The following is a 22,156-nucleotide window of genomic DNA, read 5'->3' as shown; positions in this document are numbered from 1 at the left end:
ACTCTTAGACTGTCAATAATCAACAGTAATTTTTACAGACAGCGTTACAAAACTTCAAAATTGGATTGAAATAAAGAACACCATGATTTATACTGAAACTCATCTAATATTAATAATAAAAAGATAATTAAAAAAAACACAAGTTGTTTGTTCAAGTATTATAAGCACTTGAATATTTCGTTGTATTATAGATTTTAAAGATTAGAATGCGTTCTTTAATTACTTTTAAATTACATTTTAAAAAAGTGAAGGAACACGATTTGATTTGTAGTAAACTTGAAGTTTATTTAATATAATTAAATGAAAATTATGCATGTAAGATTATGAATATTTGAAGCAGAACACAAGCAAAACATTTGATATGAGTTAAGACAATAAGCAAATATTAAAATTAAACTATTTTTTTTTAATCAAAATGAATTTTTTTTAAATCAAAATGAATGTGGGTTTGTATTACTGTACACATATATTCGAAAAAGTTGTCAAAAAACAAATATATAACAAATAAATGTTATAAAAGGCAAGATAAGTTACTTTTCTACCAAACTGGATATATTTTTCGTATTTTTATTGTGACGTCAGAGCAAAGCGAACAGTCAATCTCTCTACTTACTCTCTATATATATCTCGCTATCTCTCTCTTTCTTAAAAATCTGTATCTCAAATTTTGAGTGTTTAGACTCCAAATTGACATTGAATTGTAATTTGGTAGAAAACGTATAAATGTAATATGTATCAATTTGACCGCAATTTTTGTCTCTTAGCAGTTATGTTTTTGCGCTCGAAGCAAATGAAAAATTTTGTACCCAGGTCCAAGTAACCTACATGTAAAATCTCAAGTGTTTAGACCCAAAATTGGTAAAGGAGTGTGGTATAATTCAAAAAGGTCAAATATTTGAACTTGGACCGCTCGGCTGCGAAATTTCCACCCAAAATCTATTTAGATTGCGAGACGAATGTCTGAATACACTGCAAGTTAGATTTCAATATTTTAGGCCCAACATTATCAGAGTAGTTTAGTAGAGACCATAAAGGTCGAATATGTTAACTTTGACTCCATGGCAGCGAAATTTTCGGTCCAGAACGAATAAAAAAGATTAAACTCATTATGACTATGCTTTATGTCAAAGTTCAAGTGTTTACACCAAGTAGTTTGGTAGAGACCACAAAGGTAAAATATTTTTGAACTTTGACTCTAATGTTGACCCCTTAAAATATATTTTTTCGAGCACAGACTAAAATATAAAGTTGCATCCAGGTTCAAGTAATCTTCATTTAAGATTTCAAGTGTTTGGACACAATATTCGCAGAGAAGTAGAGTAGAGATAGCAAAGGTATCAATTCTTTTGAAATGTGACCGCAATTTTGACCCTTTAGCTGTTATCTTTTTGGGGTCAAAACAAATGAAAAAGTGTGACCTCGATCCAAGTAATTTATATATAAAACTTCAAGTATTTAGACCTAAAATTGTCAAATTTCAAGTGATTAGACCCTGTAGTTTGGTAAAGATAGCAAAGGTCAAATATGTTAAACTTTGATCATAGATTTGACACCTTAGGATTAGTTTTTGTCGGGCTCAACGGAAATTAAAAAGTTCGATTCAGGTCCAAGTGACCTACACATAAAATGTCAAGTTATTAGAGTCAAAATTGGTGGAGGAGTGTGGCAGAGTTCTAAAAAGGTAAAATCGTTAAACTTTGAGCCCTTGGGTGCAAAATGTCTGCATAAAATGTAGATATGTAGCCCAATGTCTGAATATAGTTTGGTATATTTTGCAATGTTAATGTTATAATTTAAGCTGATCAATTTTCTTTTTTTATTTCTGTTCGATTTTTATCAGCATCTTTTATTTTAATGTTTATTTTGGTTTAAGGAAAAAAAATAATTTTTTTAAGTTGTTATTTCTTGAAATATTACCGTAAAATGTGTAATAAAAAAACAAAATTAATAATGAAAAAAAAGTATATGAATTTTTTCTCATTATTAATTCGATGAGGAAATGATATAACTTGCTAAATTTTAATTTACAGCAACAACTAATATTCCAGTTATGTATTGAAAAATCACAAATTAAAAAAAAATATATACAGTCATACACGGTCCTGGTGTAGAGGATTTATAGAACTTCAGTGTATACAACGTTCTTTGTTTTGTTGTTCGGCATGAATCCATACAGACTATTTTTGCTACCCACTCGAGAACATCCAACATAAAGTTGTCCATGAGAGAAGCAAGACTCTTTCAAGTGCATTCCAGCCACGGACAATGTCTGACCTTGGGATTTATTTATTGACATAGCAAATGCAACCCGAAGAGGAAACTGTATTCTTCTGAAAACGTAGGGCGCTTCTCTTCCTGATGTAGTCAATGTCACCTTAGGTATCAAGACATCCTCTCCTTTTCCACATCCAGTAATTATTGTAGCATCAATGACGTTTTCGGACATTCTATTGATAACAAGTCTAGTACCATTGCACAATTTCGGTGGTGTTATATTTCTTAGGAGAATTATGGGACATCCCACCTTGAGGAGCAAAACAGGATCGGGAAGACCAGAAATATCAAGACTATTAAGAAATTCAATGGGGAATTTAACATTGTCAAGTGGATCCATATTTGCATTGATTGATTTAAACATTTTAATCGTACCAGGAAGACTGTCTAGCATACGTCGATTAATTTCTCTTACAACTGAATTTGTGGGTGCCAATATAGCTCTTTCACAGAGCCAATCGCGATTGCGAAAATTGTCAATCAGATTTGGGAAAACTGATGTTATAAGATCGTCGAGAGTATTGACATGGCTACATATATTGTTAATTTTGATGTGGCCAGTGGAATCTACTGGAACTTTTCCGTGGCCAATTTTCAGAAGGTCGTGGGAAAACTTTTCCATTGCTCCATCTCCATTAAGTTTAACACGCATGTTAGTTGTTAACGGAAGTGTTTTTACTTGTCTCCATAAATAGGATGATTTTAGGCAGGCACGTACCTGATCAGCTCTGGTTCCCTTTGGGACCACAGGTAGTGTTTGGCGAAAGTCACCTGAAAGTAGAAGGGTAACACCACCCATGGATCGTTGGTCATCTCTTATATCCCGAAGAGTTCTATCTAAAGCCTCAAAAGCCCCTTTATGAGCCATGGTGCACTCATCCCACACAATAATTTCTGTTTGTCGAAGTAGCTGTGCTCTGGGACTATCTTTGGTGATATCGCAAACTGCCGTTTGAGCTGAAATTAAGTCAAGTGGTATTTTAAGCATAGAGTGTGCTGTTCTGCCACCAGGAAGAAGAGTAGCAGCGATGCCAGAAGACGCGACGGCAATGGCAATAGTATTAGTTTGCCTAACTTTGGCCAAAATTAATTTGGTAACAAATGTTTTTCCGGTGCCTCCAGGTGCATCAAGGAAGAAAATTCCACCAGCACGTCTGAAAACGGTGGTGGTAACTGTGTTGAAAGCGAACAGCTGCTCAGGAAGTAGCTTAGGCATCATTTCATTGATGTAGCTTGTTAAAGAATCGACATCATAGGATGTTTCCTGAAGTATTAGAGTTGGAATTTGCTCATTGTTGGTACGTTCAGTTTGTGGCAGACCATATGATTGCAAATATTTTCCACCTATAAGAATAAGTCTGTCCTCTATATCTATTAATGCCCTATTGTAAAACTCATCACAATAATCAAGTTGAATTTCTGGAAGGCGCACTTGAGCCTGATGCAAAAAATCTTCGGAAAGGCTATTTCTGAATTTCAACCACAAGTTAAATGCGTTTCCAACACTGCAGAAATGTAATATTTTAACAAACATTTTTCGAAGTCGCCGAGCTGAATATGAGGCAGCAATTTTAGCTAAGGTGGCTTCCCAGCGAGTGTCATCCTCAAGTAAACCTCGAGCCATACAGGCTTCCCTGTAGGTAGGCCAAACTCGGTTACCGAATTTACGAAGATCTTCAAAGCTTGTTGGCCCTTGAACTTCATGAAGCAGAATTCGCAGATAGAAACATTCGTGTTGATTTGGAGGTACAGTATAGACACGTCCAAGGCAATCATTACATCTAATACCTTCAGCACCTTCAACTCGTCTCCCGATAGTTCTGCGAATCCAACGCTTTTTATGCCATGTGTAGTATGAAGGAATTTCAGAATAGATTAAAGTTTTGGCGAAGTCATCACTTTCACACAGCCTGAAAAAAGCAGTCAAAGTTGTCTGTCTATGTGCTTGTACTATATTTTGTGCGGTTGTCGGGGTGTAGTACACTCGCTGTCCATTTTCAAGGTGAATGTCCAGACGTTGAATTGGTGGATGCCTATCATGGATAGGGAATCCAAATATTCGCCAAAATGCCTCACTACTGCTAATGTAACGCCCTACCTGATATTGTAGGACTTCATCTCTTGTATTGTCGTTATGGAGACCAAAGGAGGCGGCATCAGAACCCTTATTGATGTACTTACAAACATATTTGATACAATGAACAGAAGCACAAAATTCGACATTTATGTGGGCATCAAAGGTGCTGATAAGAATTGGGCAGTATGGTATGACCCATCTGTTGTCGATTTCGTAATTTCTTACGGTCGCAGTGAAGCCACCATCTTCGGGTCTTCGTCGTCTGTACAATGGATATCCATCAGTATCAGTCTGTGTCTCACTAATAAACTGGCGAGGATACCTTTTTGTGCATATCCTGTTGTCTGTAACACATGGTAAGTCTCTTCTAAAACCAGGGCCGCATGGTCCATGAATCATATGCACCTTTATCATGTTATATAAATCCCTGTCAACAGACGGATCTGGTAGTTCTGCAGAGATGATTTTATCAATGTCATTCGAACATATATTATCCACGAGCCAAATTAGAATATGAGCATGAGGAAGACCTCTTTTCTGCCATTCGATTGTATACATGTTTCCTCGGACAGGTCCAAAAATCTCACCTAGTTTTATCAAATCCATCAATTTTTTAAGTTTCAAGTGAAATACTCTTGCTAAGATATCATGACGGTTTGTTGTTGATTGGCCCTTGAAAAGTTCAACCTGGGCTTCCTTCCAATTTGGGTTACATGTGAAGGTTATAAACAAAGCAGGCCTACCGTAGTGCCTCACAATTGTCATCGCATCCTGAGTCCTTTCGTGCATATAGCGGGGTCCACCAGTAAATGTGGAGGGCAGAATACAAAGCTTGCCTAGATTGTTTGGATCTGCATCTCTGTTAAGACCATCCCTCAAATGTATGTAGCTGTCGCAACGCAATTTTGCCTGATTATTTCTGATGTAGCATAGGCGTTCTGATTCCATTTTAGCACACATGTCAGTAGCATACTGATTGTAAAGGTCTTGAAACCGATGTAAATGATTGAAATAAATATTTCTATTGTTGTTATTATCATTATTAGTAGTAGTAGTATTATAATCACCAGTATCATTATTCTGGTCACTGTTATCCTTTTGGTCCCGAATCATAAATCTGTAAGCATAGAAATCCTTACAAGAAACTGTTTTGGAAAAATTATATTCCAAAGTAGATGGGTCAAATTGAGGAATTCCAAAGTGGTAACCATCTTCTCCACGAACAAACATTAAAGGATATTGAAGCGCATCGTATGATCTGTGAGTTTCGTTTATGCGCTGGAGACCAGCATCCCGGTGTCTGATGACAATATCTCGAGAATGGTGTTGGTCACCACTAAGAAGTATTGCGATTTCATTAAAAGAAGGAGCATTAAACCGACCTGCATGTTCAGTGGATGGTCGGTTGTCTGCATCGATGACAATGCTAAAATTATCAGCAGGATTTAATTCTAGAGCATATTTGAAGCTCCGTACATAGTTGTTGTATTCATGAAGCATGCTTTGAAGGTCCCAAATCAATTTTAGTCGATTGTTGGAAGTGATTGTGTCATTGTTGCAGGCAAATGCAAATGAATTCCTTCTTTGAGCTTGTTTCAGATAGTCTGACATGAAGTAAACTTGAAGAAATTGAGGTGCCTCATTTTCAGTTGGCTGAAGAGATCCAATCAGATGGTACACCTGACCCTGTACTTTGAATGTTGGCATAAACCCCCCTTCATATTGGTAACTGGATCCGAAAGACGTCATTTGAAAGGCGCAATTGTATTGCCTTATTTCTTTCAAGAAGGTTCTTGATTCAGGATTTGAACCTGTGAGCAAGCGTAGTAGCGGTTGTGGAGGTTCTTCAAGAAGTGGGAGTTTCACCTTGCCATTTGAACAGCATATTCCCGCTGGCTCACTTGGCCATCTTTTCGCGAGACAATGGGAGCATTTCTTATACATAGAGCCTATTTTTATGTCAGCGTGTTCAGCATAATTAGAAGAGGGAATATAGTTGAATGCTTTTAAAGACCAGCGTGACTTTGTTGCTCTTGAATGTCCTTCCAAATTGGCTCTATATTCTATATGACCCTTTGTACGTCTGTCTCGTTGCTCTGCATTTTCTGAAGCGCGTGCAGTGGACAAGGCCGAAGCATTTATCCTTAAACGTCTGTCTCGTTGTTCATCGGTTTCAGAAGCACGTACAGCAGCCTGACGTAATGCCTTTCTTTTAAGATGATTTTTATGTTGCTCTTCAGCCGAGCTTGAAGAATTTCTGTCCAAATAAATTTCTCTTTGGTCTTCATCCATTGAAGCTTGAGAAATAACGTGAATGTTATTCCTTTCATTTAGGTAAATGGGGAGATTGGCGTGCAGTGAACCGTCTAATGTTGCGATTAAGAAAGTACTTGTCGAAGGCCCAGGCAAATTTAAATTATCATCAATTGCCGTCGAAGCTGCAAAGAAGGAAGAAGCACCCCCAGCCGAATGACCCAAACGACCATTTTCAACAAATACGTCCCTAGCATTCCCTGGGTGTTCGGCAATGTCGTAGGGCACATTAACTGTTGATTGTTGCGCCATGCGACGTCTTTTCATTAGTTGATGCCTCGATGCACTTATTGATGACTTTCCCTTTTTTAGCATAATTGATAGTAATGTTCTCCAAATTAACAGCAGTAATATAAGTGTAATGAAAGTAATGCAAAATGGACTGACGAAAGTATTCAAATCAATCGTTTGGTTAAATTCGTTCAAAAATGTTTAAAAATATTAAATACAAGAGAATTTCAAAATCAAGATTAATATTTTTTTAAATCTGTAAATAATGTAAGCAAGCAGTCAGTAATAGAAAGTTGTAAGTAGAAAATATTTTAACATAAAAATTAACAAAAGTATGGTCAGTAATTTTTTTAAAAACTCGTAATACCTTGCTTAATTCGCAAGATTGTGTTGAGTCTGTAAAATGAAAGAAAGAAAGGGAAAATTAATTTTATTTCGGGGGTTTAGGTACAATTCATGTGAACTATAAAATAAGATTTGTCTGTTTTATTATTGCGACAATTGTTAAGGGTTGATAAATTTTTAGTTACAACGTCATACCAAATCGATCCCCCGTTTTGTAACCAATAAACATATTGTGGTTTTTATACAATGTTGTTTTTCTAAAAGGTGAGTTTTTTTTTTTGTTACTTATTAGACATAACTTTTTTTGGCGAACATATACAAAAGAGGCCCCTGCATGCCAACTGGCGGCTATCATGTAGAATGCGCCCTGCTTATAGGGCCACATGTTGGCTAGAACTGATTTTTTTTGTGTTTTTTTTTTTTTTGTGTGGATAAATAATATGACAACAAAACCAAATTAAATTTCGAATTGTTTTTAAATGTTTGGAACTTGTGGGTAATAAACCCCCCCCCCCGCCGCAGCCGCTGAAATTTCGGTATTAGTTTACTGTAACGCCCGTATAGAAACGTATAGATACATATATATATTGTTGGTGGTAGATTTACAGTTTCCGTCGCGAAGAAATTGTATTCATGATATGAAGAAATCACTATTTGTAAATGTTATTTGTTTTTGTTGTTATGTTATTTATCCAAAGCAAAAAAAAAAAATATATAATAACATCTAAAGTAGTCAACCGAGCAGAACAACGCAAAAAAAACAAAAACAAACAAACACAAAAAAGCACTTGCATTTGGTGTTGTCATATTGGTGATCCAGAAAAGAAATATATATATATATAACAACGAAAGCAGCCAACCAAACAGAACAACGCAAAAAAAAAACATAAAAAAAAAGAACACCAGTTGTAGCCAAAATTTGCAGGGCGCATTCTACATGAAATAGTTAATTATTACCCAATCAGTGGTTATCCAGGGAATTAATAGAAATAAGAAACCGTGAAAAAAAGTAAAGGGGAGGGGAATGATGGATGTAATCAGGTGTAAGATAAGAAAAATAAAATAGGTCGTTATTGACTAAACGGTAATTGTAAAGTGTTTGATTAAACGCAGGTTAAACAGAAATAATGAATGAAAGTGTTAACGGAAATAAAAATATTATCAATATGTTATAATAAAAAAAATGTGCAGACTATAAGATGTAAGTAAGTGATAGTTAAATTTTTTTTGATAGAAAGGCAGACTATAAGATGTAAATAAGTGCTAGTTAAAAAAATTTTTGATGGAAAGAAAATATTGTGTAGATAATGGTAAAATAAAGTAAATGTGCAGACAATACGTTGTAAGTATGTGATATGTAAAAATAAATTGGCAGAAAGGAAATATTGTAAAAATAAAGGTGAAAATAAATTTTTATAAAGCAGGCAATAATTGATATTTTTTGTAGATTAAAATTGAATGAAATAAGTTTTATGTAGATTAGAACAAAAAACAATGAATAGAAATGGCAGAAAGGAAAATGAAGAAAAATTTTGCAGACGATAATGGGTAGATGAATAATATATAAACATAAGAAAAATTAATTTATCGGAATACCGGTAGGTTTTATAACAGTCGAAAACTATAATTCACAAAAGTATTTGGGAGTCTTGTCATAAAATGTAGTAAAAGAAAGTATACCAAATAATAAAATGAGAAAATGAAGAAAATCACATTTACTGTGTGTGTTTACTGTTTATGTACGTCAGCGGATTTGGTTGCCATAACAACGTGACGGTAGTGAACGTGCGTGTGTGCTGGCTAGTAGTAGTAGTAGTTGTAGTTTAGTTTCGTATATATATATATATATATATATATATATATATATATATATATATATATAGAAATAAGTATTTTTAAATTTTATCTTGCGAGCTTTAAAAAAAAGTTTTAAAAGTGTATCAGCCGGCATAATATATTTTTAAATATTAAAAAATTTCAGGAAAAATAATGTTTGCTAGATTTCCAAAACATGTGTGTCAACAGCTTTAAAAAATCGTCTCTTCAAACATGAAATCTGGGGACGCAACGGGAATTTTCGGCAAAAAAATGTTGTTACTATGCAGTGCACATCTATGTATTGAAATACAATTTGTGGCAAAATTTCAGGAAAAACTAATGGATGGTTCTCTCGCAATAGTCCGGACAATTCGCTAAATTATCTCGTCAAAACCTTAAATCTCGAATTTTTGTGCATTTTTTGGGGGGGGGGGCTAATTTGGCATAATAGTGTCCATTTAATAGTATTATCTTGAAAAAATACAAAAATAAGGAAATTTACAAAAAAAAAACAAACAAGAACAACCAAAGTGTGCCGTATTTTTAAAAGTTTTATTGCGTTGTTTTTATTTGCTTTTTTTATTTCATCGGTGAAGAAAATGGCCAAACAGAAATTTTGAAGGCCAAACTGCTTTAAAAAAAGGCCAAATTCGCGAAATTTGGCCTCGCTTAAAAAAAAAAAAAAAGGGAAATCCCCCTACTTTAACTTTCTGTTTAATTTCGCTTGTAGCGTTGATTTTTTTTCTTTTGTCGCTTAAAAAAAATAACTACCTGATGAAATTACGTGATTTTTTCTGTAGGAAAACTTTATCCCATGATGAGTACGTACAATATATATATTTTTTTAAATATTTCCATTTTTTAATGTCAATGGAAAACTGCACAAGTACCCAAACCCGAAATGTAAAGACCATGAGTGAACGCGCGTTTTTTTTTTTTTTTTTAGTTTAGTTTCATAATGGCGGCCGTGATGTCGGAGGTTCGATTGTTAGATTGTAGTTTCGTATTTTTTTAATTTGTAAATCGCAAGTGAGGAAAAAATTAAACCCTTCCAAGATGGACAATAAATAAAGCCATAATATTTTATGGTAAAGTTAAGAGCCTACGAACAATAGTTTTTTAGGAGATGTGATTATTGGATTAACCAATCAGAAATCGTCTGTGGCACACACATCTCTGTTTTTATAGATATATAGAAGATAGATAGATAGATAGATAGATAGATAGATAGAAGATAGATAGAAGATAGAAGATTTAGACAACACAGATGGCACTTATCTTGATCAGTTTTATCGATCTCTGGTATTGATTTCTATTGTTTCACGTCTTCACAGGAATTCATCTATTTTAGATTATGAAGAATTTTTGTTGTTGTTTTTACTATTCCATTGTTCTTTTTTTTATTTCTTTTCTTTCTTCATATTTATTATTATCCACCCACGACTGCCATAACCAGTGATCATTAATCCGCAATGACATGTGCTGTGATTGGAATCTGAAAGACGAATCGAGAGATTTCAAGTGCTCTCCACCTCTTTCGATCGCAAATGACTTCACTTATTTAAACGGCCGCTTTCCATTGATTTCTCGCCGGACATTGCCATTGGTAATAGGTGGGGCTTGGGTGTCAAAAACCTCCTTTAACTTTCAATGCTGTCCGCATTTTTATAGTGGAGGTCTGGTTAGTGCTCCACCTGCTGTAGATGCCAGCATTTTTAGGAATCCGTATGTTTTCAGTGGCGTCCGTGCGTCCGTTATTCCGGACGATTGCCAGATTACCGTCAATTATTTTTTTCCTGAAATTTTGCCACAACTGGTATTTCATTAAATAGATATGCACAGCAAAACGATTTTTTGGGGGAAATTCCCGTTTGTCTCCAGGGGCTCAAAATAGGTAAAAAAAAAATGCACCAAAATTGCCCAAAAATGACACGTTTTGCCCTATAACTTTTGATCAATCCATTAGATGTTTCTGAAACTTGGCCAAAATGTGGAGCTCATTGTTCTTAATATAAATTCAGTACGCGTGACCCTGGAAAAATTCTGGTTCGCGCGCCCGGGGACTTTTAGTTCTCAAAACGCCTCCTTTTGTGGCTCTTTTTTCATATTTCTCAACAAAAACTCGATATGTCTGACTATATAGTGTTTTTTCACGGTGATAACTCAAATATACATGTGTTAAGGCCTGAAACTCCTCCGTTATCCGTTTACAATGCAACTCGGCGTTTCCGGGGGCTCAAAAGCTGTAAAAAAAATACCCGAAAGTAGCAAAAATTACACTTTTTACTCTATAGCGTCTTATCCATTCATTAGAGTTTCCTGAAACTTGGCCAAAATGTGCAGGCCATTGTTCTTAATATAAATTCAGTATGGATGACCTTGAAAAAATTCTGATTCGCATCCCTCTGGGACTTTTAGGGCTAAAAATAATGCCTTTTTAGCGCTCTGTTTATATTACTCAAAAACTTGATATGTATGTCTATATAGTGATTTTTATGGTTCCGAATTCAAATATGCATCTCTTAAGGCGTGAAACTGCACCGTTTGACCATTTTCACTGGGATTTGCGTTTTCAGAAGCTCATAAAAGGGGCACAAATTCTCCAAAATTACAAAAACTTACACTTTTTACCCCATAACTTTTGCCCTATCCATTAGATTCTTTTGAAACTTTGTTAAAATTTGAAGGCAACGTTGGCCTTTCACACTTCTCACATTCATCTCATCTTCACTATTTTTATGGCGTCATCACACATGCAACACCAGAGAGAGACCACTCACGCGCGGCTTATTATTATTATTATTATTATTATTATTATCATTATTATTATTATTGTTGTTGTTGTTGTTCTTGTTGTTGTTATTCTTATTATTATCATTATTATTATTATTATTATTATTATTATTATTATTATTGTTATTATTATTATCATTATTATTATTATTATCATTATTATTATTATTATTGTGTTGTTATTATTATTGGCTCACAGGGAGCTTTCACATGGATCATAAAGGATCTTTCCTTGAAAACAGTCTGTGTTCTTTGGAAGATTTGAGACAAGTCTCATTAGTTTTCCATTGCTCTCCACCTTTTCTGATAATATTTGCAAATGAATTTGCATTATTGCAACAGTCGCTTACAAAACGATTTCTCACTAGCACTGAAATTTGAGTGGCTGTAAGCCTCCTTAACGTCCCTCTTCTCCTCACATTTGTCAATCGGTGGTCTGGTAAGTGCTCTTTCTTTTGTCTTTTCATTCTCCTTGATCATTCTCAGCTATTTTGCAACATTCTTTTGGGAGTACGGTGTTTGATTAATGGGGGAAATGGGGAGGGAAAAGAGAACTTGTAGATATACATCTTCAATGTTCTTGGTTCAATGTAATGGTTCTTCCTGTTTTGTCTCTGCAGCAGTTTGTCTGGTCCGCACATGTGGCTCATATTTATTTGTCTCCGCATAGAAGGGTTTGCCTTAATATTTATTTATTATTGTTATTCGTTGTATCATTCCAGTCGTTCCTCTGATTCCAATATCTCCCATTCTTTTTCAAAGTTTTTCGGGATTGTTTTCGGGATTCGGGATCGGATCGGGATAAGTGCTCCGACTTATTATTTTAATTTTCTTCATCTTCTATATCCCTTTCAGCTCTCTTGCTAGCTCTGGGCATTTGCTCTGTTTCTCCTTTTCTTTGATATTCACCCTGTGGTAAGCTGGAACAGCAAAGTCTACGATTTGACAGGATTTTCTGCCTTGTTAAATATTACGACATCCGGTCTTCTTGCTTGGATGGGTTTATCAGTTTGTATGTCCATGTCCCATAGGATTTTGTGATTCATGTTTTGAAGTACTGTTTCCGGCTTATGTGTGTGTCATTTATCTGTGCGTTCGAGATGCGGTTGTTTGCATAATTCCCACTGTACTTCCCTTCTCACTTGGTCGTGTCTGTTCTTGTATTCTTTCGGGCCAGTTTGCTACATTAACTTATATGGTTTATCGTTTCGTCTCTTTATCCACAGAGTCTGTACTTTTTGTTTTCTTGTGGTTTATCGATCTTTACATTTATCTGAGTTGTTCTTATCGAATTATCTTGTGTTGCGATTATTATGGATTCAGTTTCTTGGCTTTTGTGTCCTTTTCGCATCCATGTCCAAATGTTTTCATTATTCTTTATCTTTTGCCATCCTTATGAATCTTCCATGTAGTTGTTTCTCTTTCTATTCTTCCTTTTTGTCTTATTCTGTTTTGTTTTGTAGATTTTTTCAGTGTCTCACTGCCATGATTACCTTTCCGTGTTTTGCGTTAAGTTCTTTTCTAATAGTTTTTTGTATCATGCACACAATCTTCTATACAAACTAGTCCTCTCCCGCCTTCTTTCCTTTTCACGTAGAGTCGGTCAACATCGTCCTTTGGGAGTAGTGCATTGCGCATTGTCTAGAGTTTCCTGGTCTGCCGATTGAGCTGTCTCAGTTCTCCTTTAATCCACCCTATGAACGATTCTAGGTATCTTACTCGTGACACTGCCAATGCATTTATACCTTTTATGAGATTTCTGCTATACAATTTGGTTTCTAGAAGTTTTTATTTTGTTCACCTGCGGTATTCCTTTCCGATTTTCTCTTTAATTCTGTGGCTTTGAAGCAGTCTGCTTCTAGAACTTCCAAGTATGTATAGGCATCTTTTTCCGCTAGGCCTCTCATCTCCGATTGGTTGGGTAGCTCCATGCGTTCTGTTGTCTCCAGTTTTCCCTTTCTTATAACTAGTAGAGCGCACTTTTCTCCCTGCTGAAGATCCTTGTAGTGTTTATTAGTGTCTCTAGATACTTTTCGGTCCTTGCGAAAAGTTTCAGGTTTTTCATGTTCATATTAGGTGGTTCATTTTAATCTCTGTATTAGAGAACTTGTATCCTACTTGGCACTTTCTGAGTATATTGTTTCAGTGGCATCATGACTATGATGAACAGCAATGGTGATATGTAAATTTCTGTTATGTGTTGTCCATCAGCTGTCAATTCCAGTCTCCATGTTTTCGTTGTATTTTTTATCATTGCTTTCTATATATGTGTGGTATTTTACATATGCTATAGCAATCTATTATCTATGTTTTCGGGATCTTGTTGTACGCCTTTTGGTAGTCGATTCACGACATGGCTAAGCTCTTTCTCCTTCTTTTTACCTCCTTTAGGATCTTTTGATTTATGTATAGCAGATCGTGCATTCCTCTGTTTCCTTTTCTGGTATCCTTTCTGTTCCTCGGTGAGAAGTCCACGATTATTGAGGGAGTGGTATATTTGTTCCCTCGGTTGTGTTGTTAGTATTTAAGCACATGATAGGTATAGAGTTGCTGGGGACGGTTCCTTTCTCGGTGTCCTTCTGTATAAGTGTGATTCTGCATTTTGTCATCCAATCTGGCATGTTTGTTTCCTGTATACATCTTTTCATGTTCTGAGTTAGTCTTTTGTGTAGTGTTGTGAATTTTTGGAACTCGTATGCATGTATCCCGTCGTGTCCTGATGCCTTCCAGTTTGCCATTTATTCTATGGTTTCCTGGAGGGTTTCCTTGCTGATTTCATTCACTGTTCCTTCTTCGATTTGTTATAGCTCTTCTTTCATGTCTTTCAGTAATTCGATTAATATTATTATTAATGTTACTATTATGATTATTATCATTATTATTATTATTATTATCATTATCATTATTATTATTATTATCATCATCATCATCATTATTATTATTATTATTATCATTATTATCATTATTATTATTATTATTATTGTTATTATTATTGTTGTTGTTGTTGTTATTATTATTATTATCATTATTATTATTATTGTCATTATTATTATTATCATTATTATTATTATTATTATCATTATTATTATTATTATTATTGTTGTTGTTGTTGTTATTATTATTATTATTATCATTATTATTATTATTATTATTGTTGTTGTTGTTGTTATTATTATTATTATTATTATTATTATTATTATTATTATTATTATTATTATTATTGATGTGGAAACTGTTGACTGGAATATTTGCGGAGAAAATTTATGAACATCTAGAGAATAACGGTGTTTTTCTGACGAACAAAAGGGGTGCCGGAAAGGCTCCAGAGGTACTAAAGAGCAACTAATAATTGATAAAGCAATAATGCAGGATGCGAAAAAGAAGAAGAAGAAGAAGAAGAAGAAGAAGAAGAAGAATCTGAGCGTAGCATGGATCGATTACAGAAAGGCTTATGACATGGTTCCTCATTCATCGATACGTGAAACACTATTGATGATAAAGGTTGCTGAGAATGTGGTAGGGCTTTTGGAGAAAAGTATGACTCAATGGAAAACGGTGCTGACAGCAAACAGAGAGGAGATGGGGCAGGTTGGCATTAAACGTGCGATATTTCAAGGAGATTCGTTATCGCCACTTCTTTTTGTAATGATAATGATACCACTGAGCATCCTCTTGAAAAGAGAAAAACTGAGGTATAACTTTGGATCTGGTAACAGACGCCTACGCCATCTACTGTCTATGGATGATTTGAAGATATTCGGATGAAACTATCTTGACTGGAATATTTGCGGAGAAAATTTATGAACATCTAGAGAATAACGGTGTTTTTCCTGACGAACAAAAGGGGTGCCGGAAAGGCTCCAGAGGTACTAAAGAGCAACTAATAATTGATAAAGCAATAATGCATAATGCAGGATGTGAAGAAGAAGAAGAAGAAGAAGAAGAAGAAGAAGAAGAATTTGAGCGTAGCATAGATCGATTACAGATTACGATTGAAGATATTGGATAAAACAGGGGAGGGTAGAGCGGTGGCCCTTCATATATCTAAGGCTTTTGACAGGGTATGGGTACGATGGTCTTCTAAAGAAAATTAGATCATATTGAATCACTGGAAGAATTCATAATGTAATTAAATCCTTCTTAAGTAATAGAAAAATCAAAGTTGTCCTCGACGGTCGTACATCCAAACAATATGCCATAAATGCGGGAGTACCTCAGGGGTCTATCCTTGGACCTCTATTATTCCTGATATTCATAAATGACCTCCCTGATAAAATTGTTTCGGAGATTGGTATATTTGCCGATGACACCACTCTCTATAACAAATATGAGGGGAAAACAAATGAACACATATCCAAGAAAATTGCAGAAACACTAGAGGATGACCTCCAATCCGTAGTGGAATGGGGACAAAAATGGTTGGTCATATTCAATGCTGCTAAGACTAAGCTTGTTTCCTTCAAAAACTACAAGAAACCTTCTCTACCACCAATAGCAATGGCCAAGAACACATTGCCTGAAAGTATTTCTTTTAAACTCCTCGGCCTAACGTTTACAGGGAATATGAACTGGAATAGATACATTGAGAGCATTTCCAGGGCTGCTACAAGGAAGGTTGGCTCCCTCTACCGTGCCAGAAAACTACTTACGTCTGACAGTATCCTATACCTCTATAAGGCCACTATTCGCCCATGTATGGAGTACTGTTGTCACATCTGGGCTGGTGCATCTGCTTCTTGTCTCTCGCTCCTGGACAGGGTTCAAAAGAGAGTCGCCAACCTGATAGGTCCTGAACTGTCATCTAGGCTTCAGCCTCTGTCCCATCGACGAGATGTTGCATACCTCTGCCTGTTCTACAAATACTTTAATGGTGAATGCTCTGACGAACTGCAAACACTTGTACCTCCCCGACGTAACTCCCCCGGACAAACCCGACAAGCTACTAAGTCTAATCCCTTTACAGTAGAGATCCCTAGGTGCAAGAAAGCCTTTTACTCCAATAGTTTCTTCCTCAGAACTGCGGGTCTTTGGAACTCCCTTCCAGGATTCTGCTTTCCCAACTGCACTGATATGCAGAAGTTCAAGTGTAATGTTAACAAACATCTTTCTACTCATCTCCCTTCATAATGACCCCGCTAATTAAGTCCCTGATAGTAGCCCCCTGCTTCAAAGTGGCACTGTGCCTTGTTTGGGGTGAAAATTGAATAATAAAAAAAAAGAAATGAAAAGGAAACGGAGAGACTGGTAGAACTCAGAAGACATTGGGATGGAGTTTGGGATTAGTAAATGTGCGGTGCTGGTGATGAAAAGAGGATTAAAGATTTATTTGAATGGAATAGTGCTGCCAAACGGAGAAGTCATGAAAGAAATAGAAGATACAGGATATAAGTATTTGGGAGTGCTGGAGGGTGTAGGCATTATGAACAAATAAATGAAGGAGAAAGTCAGGAAGGAGTATCTTAGAAGAGTGAAACTAATTGCAAAGTCGAAACTGTATGGAGGAAACCTAATGAAAGCAGTAAATGCATGGACAGTCAGTGTTTTAAGATACGGTGCGGGAATTTTAGAATGGTCTGACAAGGATTTGCCTGCCATGAATATCAAAACAAGAAAAGTTTTAGCAATATTTGGTATATTTCACATTCGAAGTAGACTAGCAAGACTGTATCAAAAGAGGAAAGATGGTGGGAGAGGATTGAAAAGTGTAAAAGATTGTGCTAGAACCGAGGAGATATCGTTGAAGGAGCACGTGGTTAGAAGTGAGGAATGGATGCTTAAGGTTGTGGCCAATGAAGTGGAGGTATGTGAGACCAAGGCTGATTATGTGAAACGTATGGATAGAGAAAGTGCAGAGGAACTGGCTAGGAAGTAAATGCATGGAAGGTTCTTCCAGGATATAGCATAATTGGCTGACGAAAGATCATGGCAATGGCTTAGAGCTGGGTATCTGGTTAAGAGTACTGACGCTTGTGTTTGTGCGACACAAGAGCAGGTATTAGGAACACGATTGTTCAAAAAAGTGGTTCTAGGAGTGGAAGTTGCTGCGGAATGCCGGATTTGTGGTAAGACCTCAGAATCGATTGCGCACGTTGTAGCAGGGTGTAGTGGACTGGCCCAGAGAGAGTACCACAAAAGACACGATCGCATGGGACTCCGGATATATTGGGAGGTGTGTAAGAGGGTTGGGATGAAGTGTGCTGGAAAATGGTTTGAGGAGGTGCCTGATGAAATGAGAACAAGTGAGGATGACAAGGTAGAGGTATGGTGGGACAAAAGTGTCATAACGACCAAGCAATTTTAACATAATCGTCCGAATTTGGTCGCCATTGAAAAGGTCTAAAAAAGCTGGCAGATTGTAGACTTCTCAGTACCCTGGGACAGGAATGTGAGAAAGAAGGAGAATGAGAAGTGGAGCAATTATGTTCCATTGGCCTTGGAGATAAGGCGTATCATCATCATCATGACGGGCTCCTTGCCCGGGCGAATGTGACTCTTCCTCTCCAGAGTTTCCTGTCTTCCATCAGTTGCCTCAGATCTTCAGGTTCACAGTTGGCGTCGTGTGATATTTGTTGGATGTACGTGGATCTAGGTCGTCCTCTGCTTGCGCATCCGTGTCGTGGAATCCATACCAATACATCACTCATTAATTCATGCCTTCCTTGCTCCTCAGACAATGACCGGCAAATCGTAGGCGTCTTTCTCTGATGGTATTACATATGGCAGGTAGATCGCCATAAACTTGCTGCCTCGTGGGATGATTGTGCCAAGATATATTTAATATTGTTCTTAGCATACGGGTGTATGAGCCGTCTAGTTTTCTTTCCAATCTTTTGGTGAGTGTCCAGGTTGTAGCACCGTAAACAAGGACAGACTCTACCACTGCCCTGAAGAACTGCCTTTTCAGTTTGTCAGCCAGTCTCGAAGTCCATACTGAATGTAGCCCATCCAATGCGGGCCATGCTTTTGAGATGGTAATTCCGATATTTCTCTCTCTCTCTCTCTCTCTCTCTATCTCTCTCTCTCTCTCTCTCTCTCTCTGTGGAAACTATGTTGCTGCCCAGATACGCAAACTCAGCGACTTCTTTCAGTGTTGATCGGACCAAAGCCCTGATCTCTCCCTTAACATTGAAAGTCATAAACTTTGTCTTATCCGCATTTATGTGGAGACCAATGTCATTTGCAAACTTTTCTAGCTTACGTAACAGTGTTTGCGCATCAGCAGTGTTGTTCGCGAACAAAGCAATATTGTCTGCGTAATCTGCATCAGTTATGTGTGCTGATTGATAATGCATATACACGGGGTTAAAACAAATAATCCCGGTCGTAGTTAGTACACTAGGAGTAGTATCAAGTCGTCTGGAAGGACAATTGAAAAAACTACAAATCCCCGATGTTTTAGGCGGCCTTCAAACCTCTGCAATTATAAATACCACCAACATCCTTAGGAAAACCCTTGATCTTTGAAGCTCCTTGTTTGAAGCCGGGATTAAGGGAAATCCTCTGGAAATGGATCTCATTCCTTTTCAGAAAGACGTTCATAAACGAAATCAGAATTATTGTTGTTGTTGTTGTTGTTGTTGTTGTTATTATTATTATTATTATTATTATTATTATTATTATTATTATTATTATTATTATTATAGCTGGTGCCGTTCGTTAGATTTTGAAAACTTTGCAATTATTGGGTTTTTTCATGTTTTTTATTCATTTCGATTATCATAATTATTCATTACTTTATATTTTTTACTAGAAAATTATATTCAGTAATTAAAGCAGACTTCTTTTTATATTATCAAATAGTCCTTTTATTATTACGCCAACAAATATCTTCTGTAGCTTAAAGTCATACAGAGTTTATAAATTGTTTATCTATTCTTATGTTATTCACGCGCCATTATTAATGACCTACGAAATATCTCTATTTACAGTGATCACTAATACAACGCCCATTTTTTAATATTGTAAATATTTTGAATGAAATAGTCAGTAGACTAAATATGGTATTGTCACTACTGTAATGATTCTAACTAAACATAAGTTATACAAAGTAAGATAGACACTATAGGATAGAAAAGTACTTCTTATAATGTTGATTACCGTGTACCTAATTTGTTAAAATTTAAAAAATTTTAAAATAATCAATAATCAATTCTAAGTGTAATATGTTCTTATGCTACAATGTTTTTTTCTCGTTTAGTTTGGGTTATTTTTTTACTAAGGCAATTTTTGTCTCGTTGCTTTGTGGCTTTTTTCGCTAACATAAAAAAAAACTGAGTTGAGTATAATTCTACTTCTGTGGAAAAACAAGTAAATAGAAACTTTAAAATAACTTTCAATTTCAGATGAAATTTGATTGATCGAATTCCTAGATGGTTGGACCATATGACCAATCGATGATCTTTAACATTCGAGCACTGTAGTTTTCTTCATCTTCTTGATTACTGCTTTCGTTCTGACCGTGTCGTTTCGGTGATCGCCGAAGGAGTGCGAACTGGTTTACGATTATACAATAACAAAGTAACGCACTCACAATAAAAAAAACATAACGTCATATCTTATATAGGTCACTTGTGTAGTTGGTATGTAGGTGACACCGTCGTGATTACTACCACTAGATTCTACACCTCATTAAATTTTCATTATATCTGCTACGACCTAACTTTGATAATGTGTCTGACGAGGCAATCATTATTGTTCGTTCCTCAGCTCATTTCATCATCTGTTGGACCCAGTCAAATTTTATGTCGAGCTTTCCTTCCTCAAGTTCACTCCAAGCTGTAATCTCTAGGATTTTACACTAATCTGTTCCATCACATCTAATGTATGTGGAGCTCTGATATATTTAGTTTTGACCGAAAATCCTAAACGTCTTTGTCCTATTCATAGCCAGTTAACTGATTAATTCCACTTTATTTTTTTCAACCATTTTCAGCTTTCAATCCGAAACTGACCACCAACCGCCAAACGCTATTCTATCTGAGAAGTTCAAATCATCTCATTGGCTTTTAACTGATCACATTGTCGAGCGTGTTTTTTCTTCTGTGAATTATTTCCCTTGCATGTGACCATAAACCCTGAATAAGTCTACATTATCACATAATGAAACAGTGCAGATGAGCGGTTGGCCAAAGCAAGACTAAAGACAGTGTTTTATTATTGATTGAAATTACCAACAAAACCATTGTTGCGTGATGCAAAGTCGATGAAATAGTTAAACTGAACGGTAATAACTATTATAATACTATGGACAAGTTAATGTTAATTTACGAAAGTGCTCGTTCTTGTTGACCTAAGGTTACCTGTGTATTTGTTAAAAGTAAAGATAATGGAATCGTCAGTATAATGCTGCTATATGAATTCTATTGAAAGCTTAATTGAGTGGAAAAAGTATATGAAAAGATTCCAAAAGTTATGAGAGCAAATTTGTCTTTTGGCGAAAAATTTAAACCTGTGAGAAATGTCTTTAACTGAATTAAAGAGTTAATAACTTTTATGAATACGTGATTACTGACTGCTGTTGAGAAACGATGGAATGAAAGATTTAAATGTATTTGATTTTTTGTGTTATTTCGATTGTTTAGACTATTATTCTGATCTTGGTTGATTCGTTTCAGCCGATGTAAACTCTGACCGTCTACAGCTTCATTCACACTGAATGTTACTGGTTAATGCTGAAAAATAGCGCCGAGTCTATTTCTTTGTCTTAATAATTTTTTTTTTGGGGGGGAAGGGGTATGATGTTTGTATATTTTTGAGATGAGGATTAATTATTATTTGGATTGTTTGGCCTATTGTTCTCATGTTGATTGTCTTTTCCATGACGTTTCGACCGATGTAATCTCCGACCGTCTACAGGTTTATTCACACTGAATTCACGCTAAATTTATTCTATTACTATGTGACGGGGTAAAGACTGTGGGCCTATCCCAGTAAAACTCCACGCGTTACAGGTAAATGACCCGTTATGGAGCTTCAAAGGGCCATATCTTGATCACGAAAGCACTATTTGTAACGTGATGAAGACAACAGTGTTCACCAGTACATAAGTGTAGTCCTAGGCCGTTCCAATTTCGGAACACTCAAGAAAGTTCAATAGCGTGGTCTTGATCGCGATCCCTGTATTCCTTGTTTCGCCAGTGATCCGCAGTTTCTCACACAGCCAAACTCTGAAACCTTGACCTCGCGTTCATATCCGAGACAAAATAATTGTGCCTACTATTATACACCATGCATTGGTTTTCTTCACAAAACAATATTATTATTAAATATTATTATCAACTCCTAATTAACTAAGCCGGGGTTATT

General features: G+C 36.0%; 1 protein-coding gene across 1 annotated transcript in view; it reads right to left on the bottom strand.

The window, feature by feature from the left end:
* Window positions 1-6,979, bottom strand: part of LOC145284691 (uncharacterized) — a 413,246-nt gene extending 406,267 nt beyond the window's left edge. Inside the window, exons 1-2 of the mRNA XM_080133585.1 lie at window positions 5,419-6,979; window positions 2,029-5,337 (exon numbers count right to left, since the gene is read on the bottom strand). Coding sequence (XP_079989711.1) covers window positions 2,117-5,337; window positions 5,419-6,979 — 4,782 coding nt within the window. The 3' untranslated portion in view covers window positions 2,029-2,116. The remainder of the gene's footprint in view (window positions 1-2,028; window positions 5,338-5,418) is intronic.
* Between the last annotated feature and the right edge of the window lie 15,177 nt (window positions 6,980-22,156).

The sequence above is a fragment of the Euprymna scolopes genome, chromosome 9, assembly GCF_053919585.1.
Source record: "Euprymna scolopes isolate OS-2025 chromosome 9, ASM5391958v1, whole genome shotgun sequence".
Classification (NCBI taxonomy): Eukaryota; Metazoa; Mollusca; class Cephalopoda; order Sepiida; family Sepiolidae; genus Euprymna; species Euprymna scolopes.
This window is presented reverse-complemented; position numbering and strand designations above follow the sequence as displayed.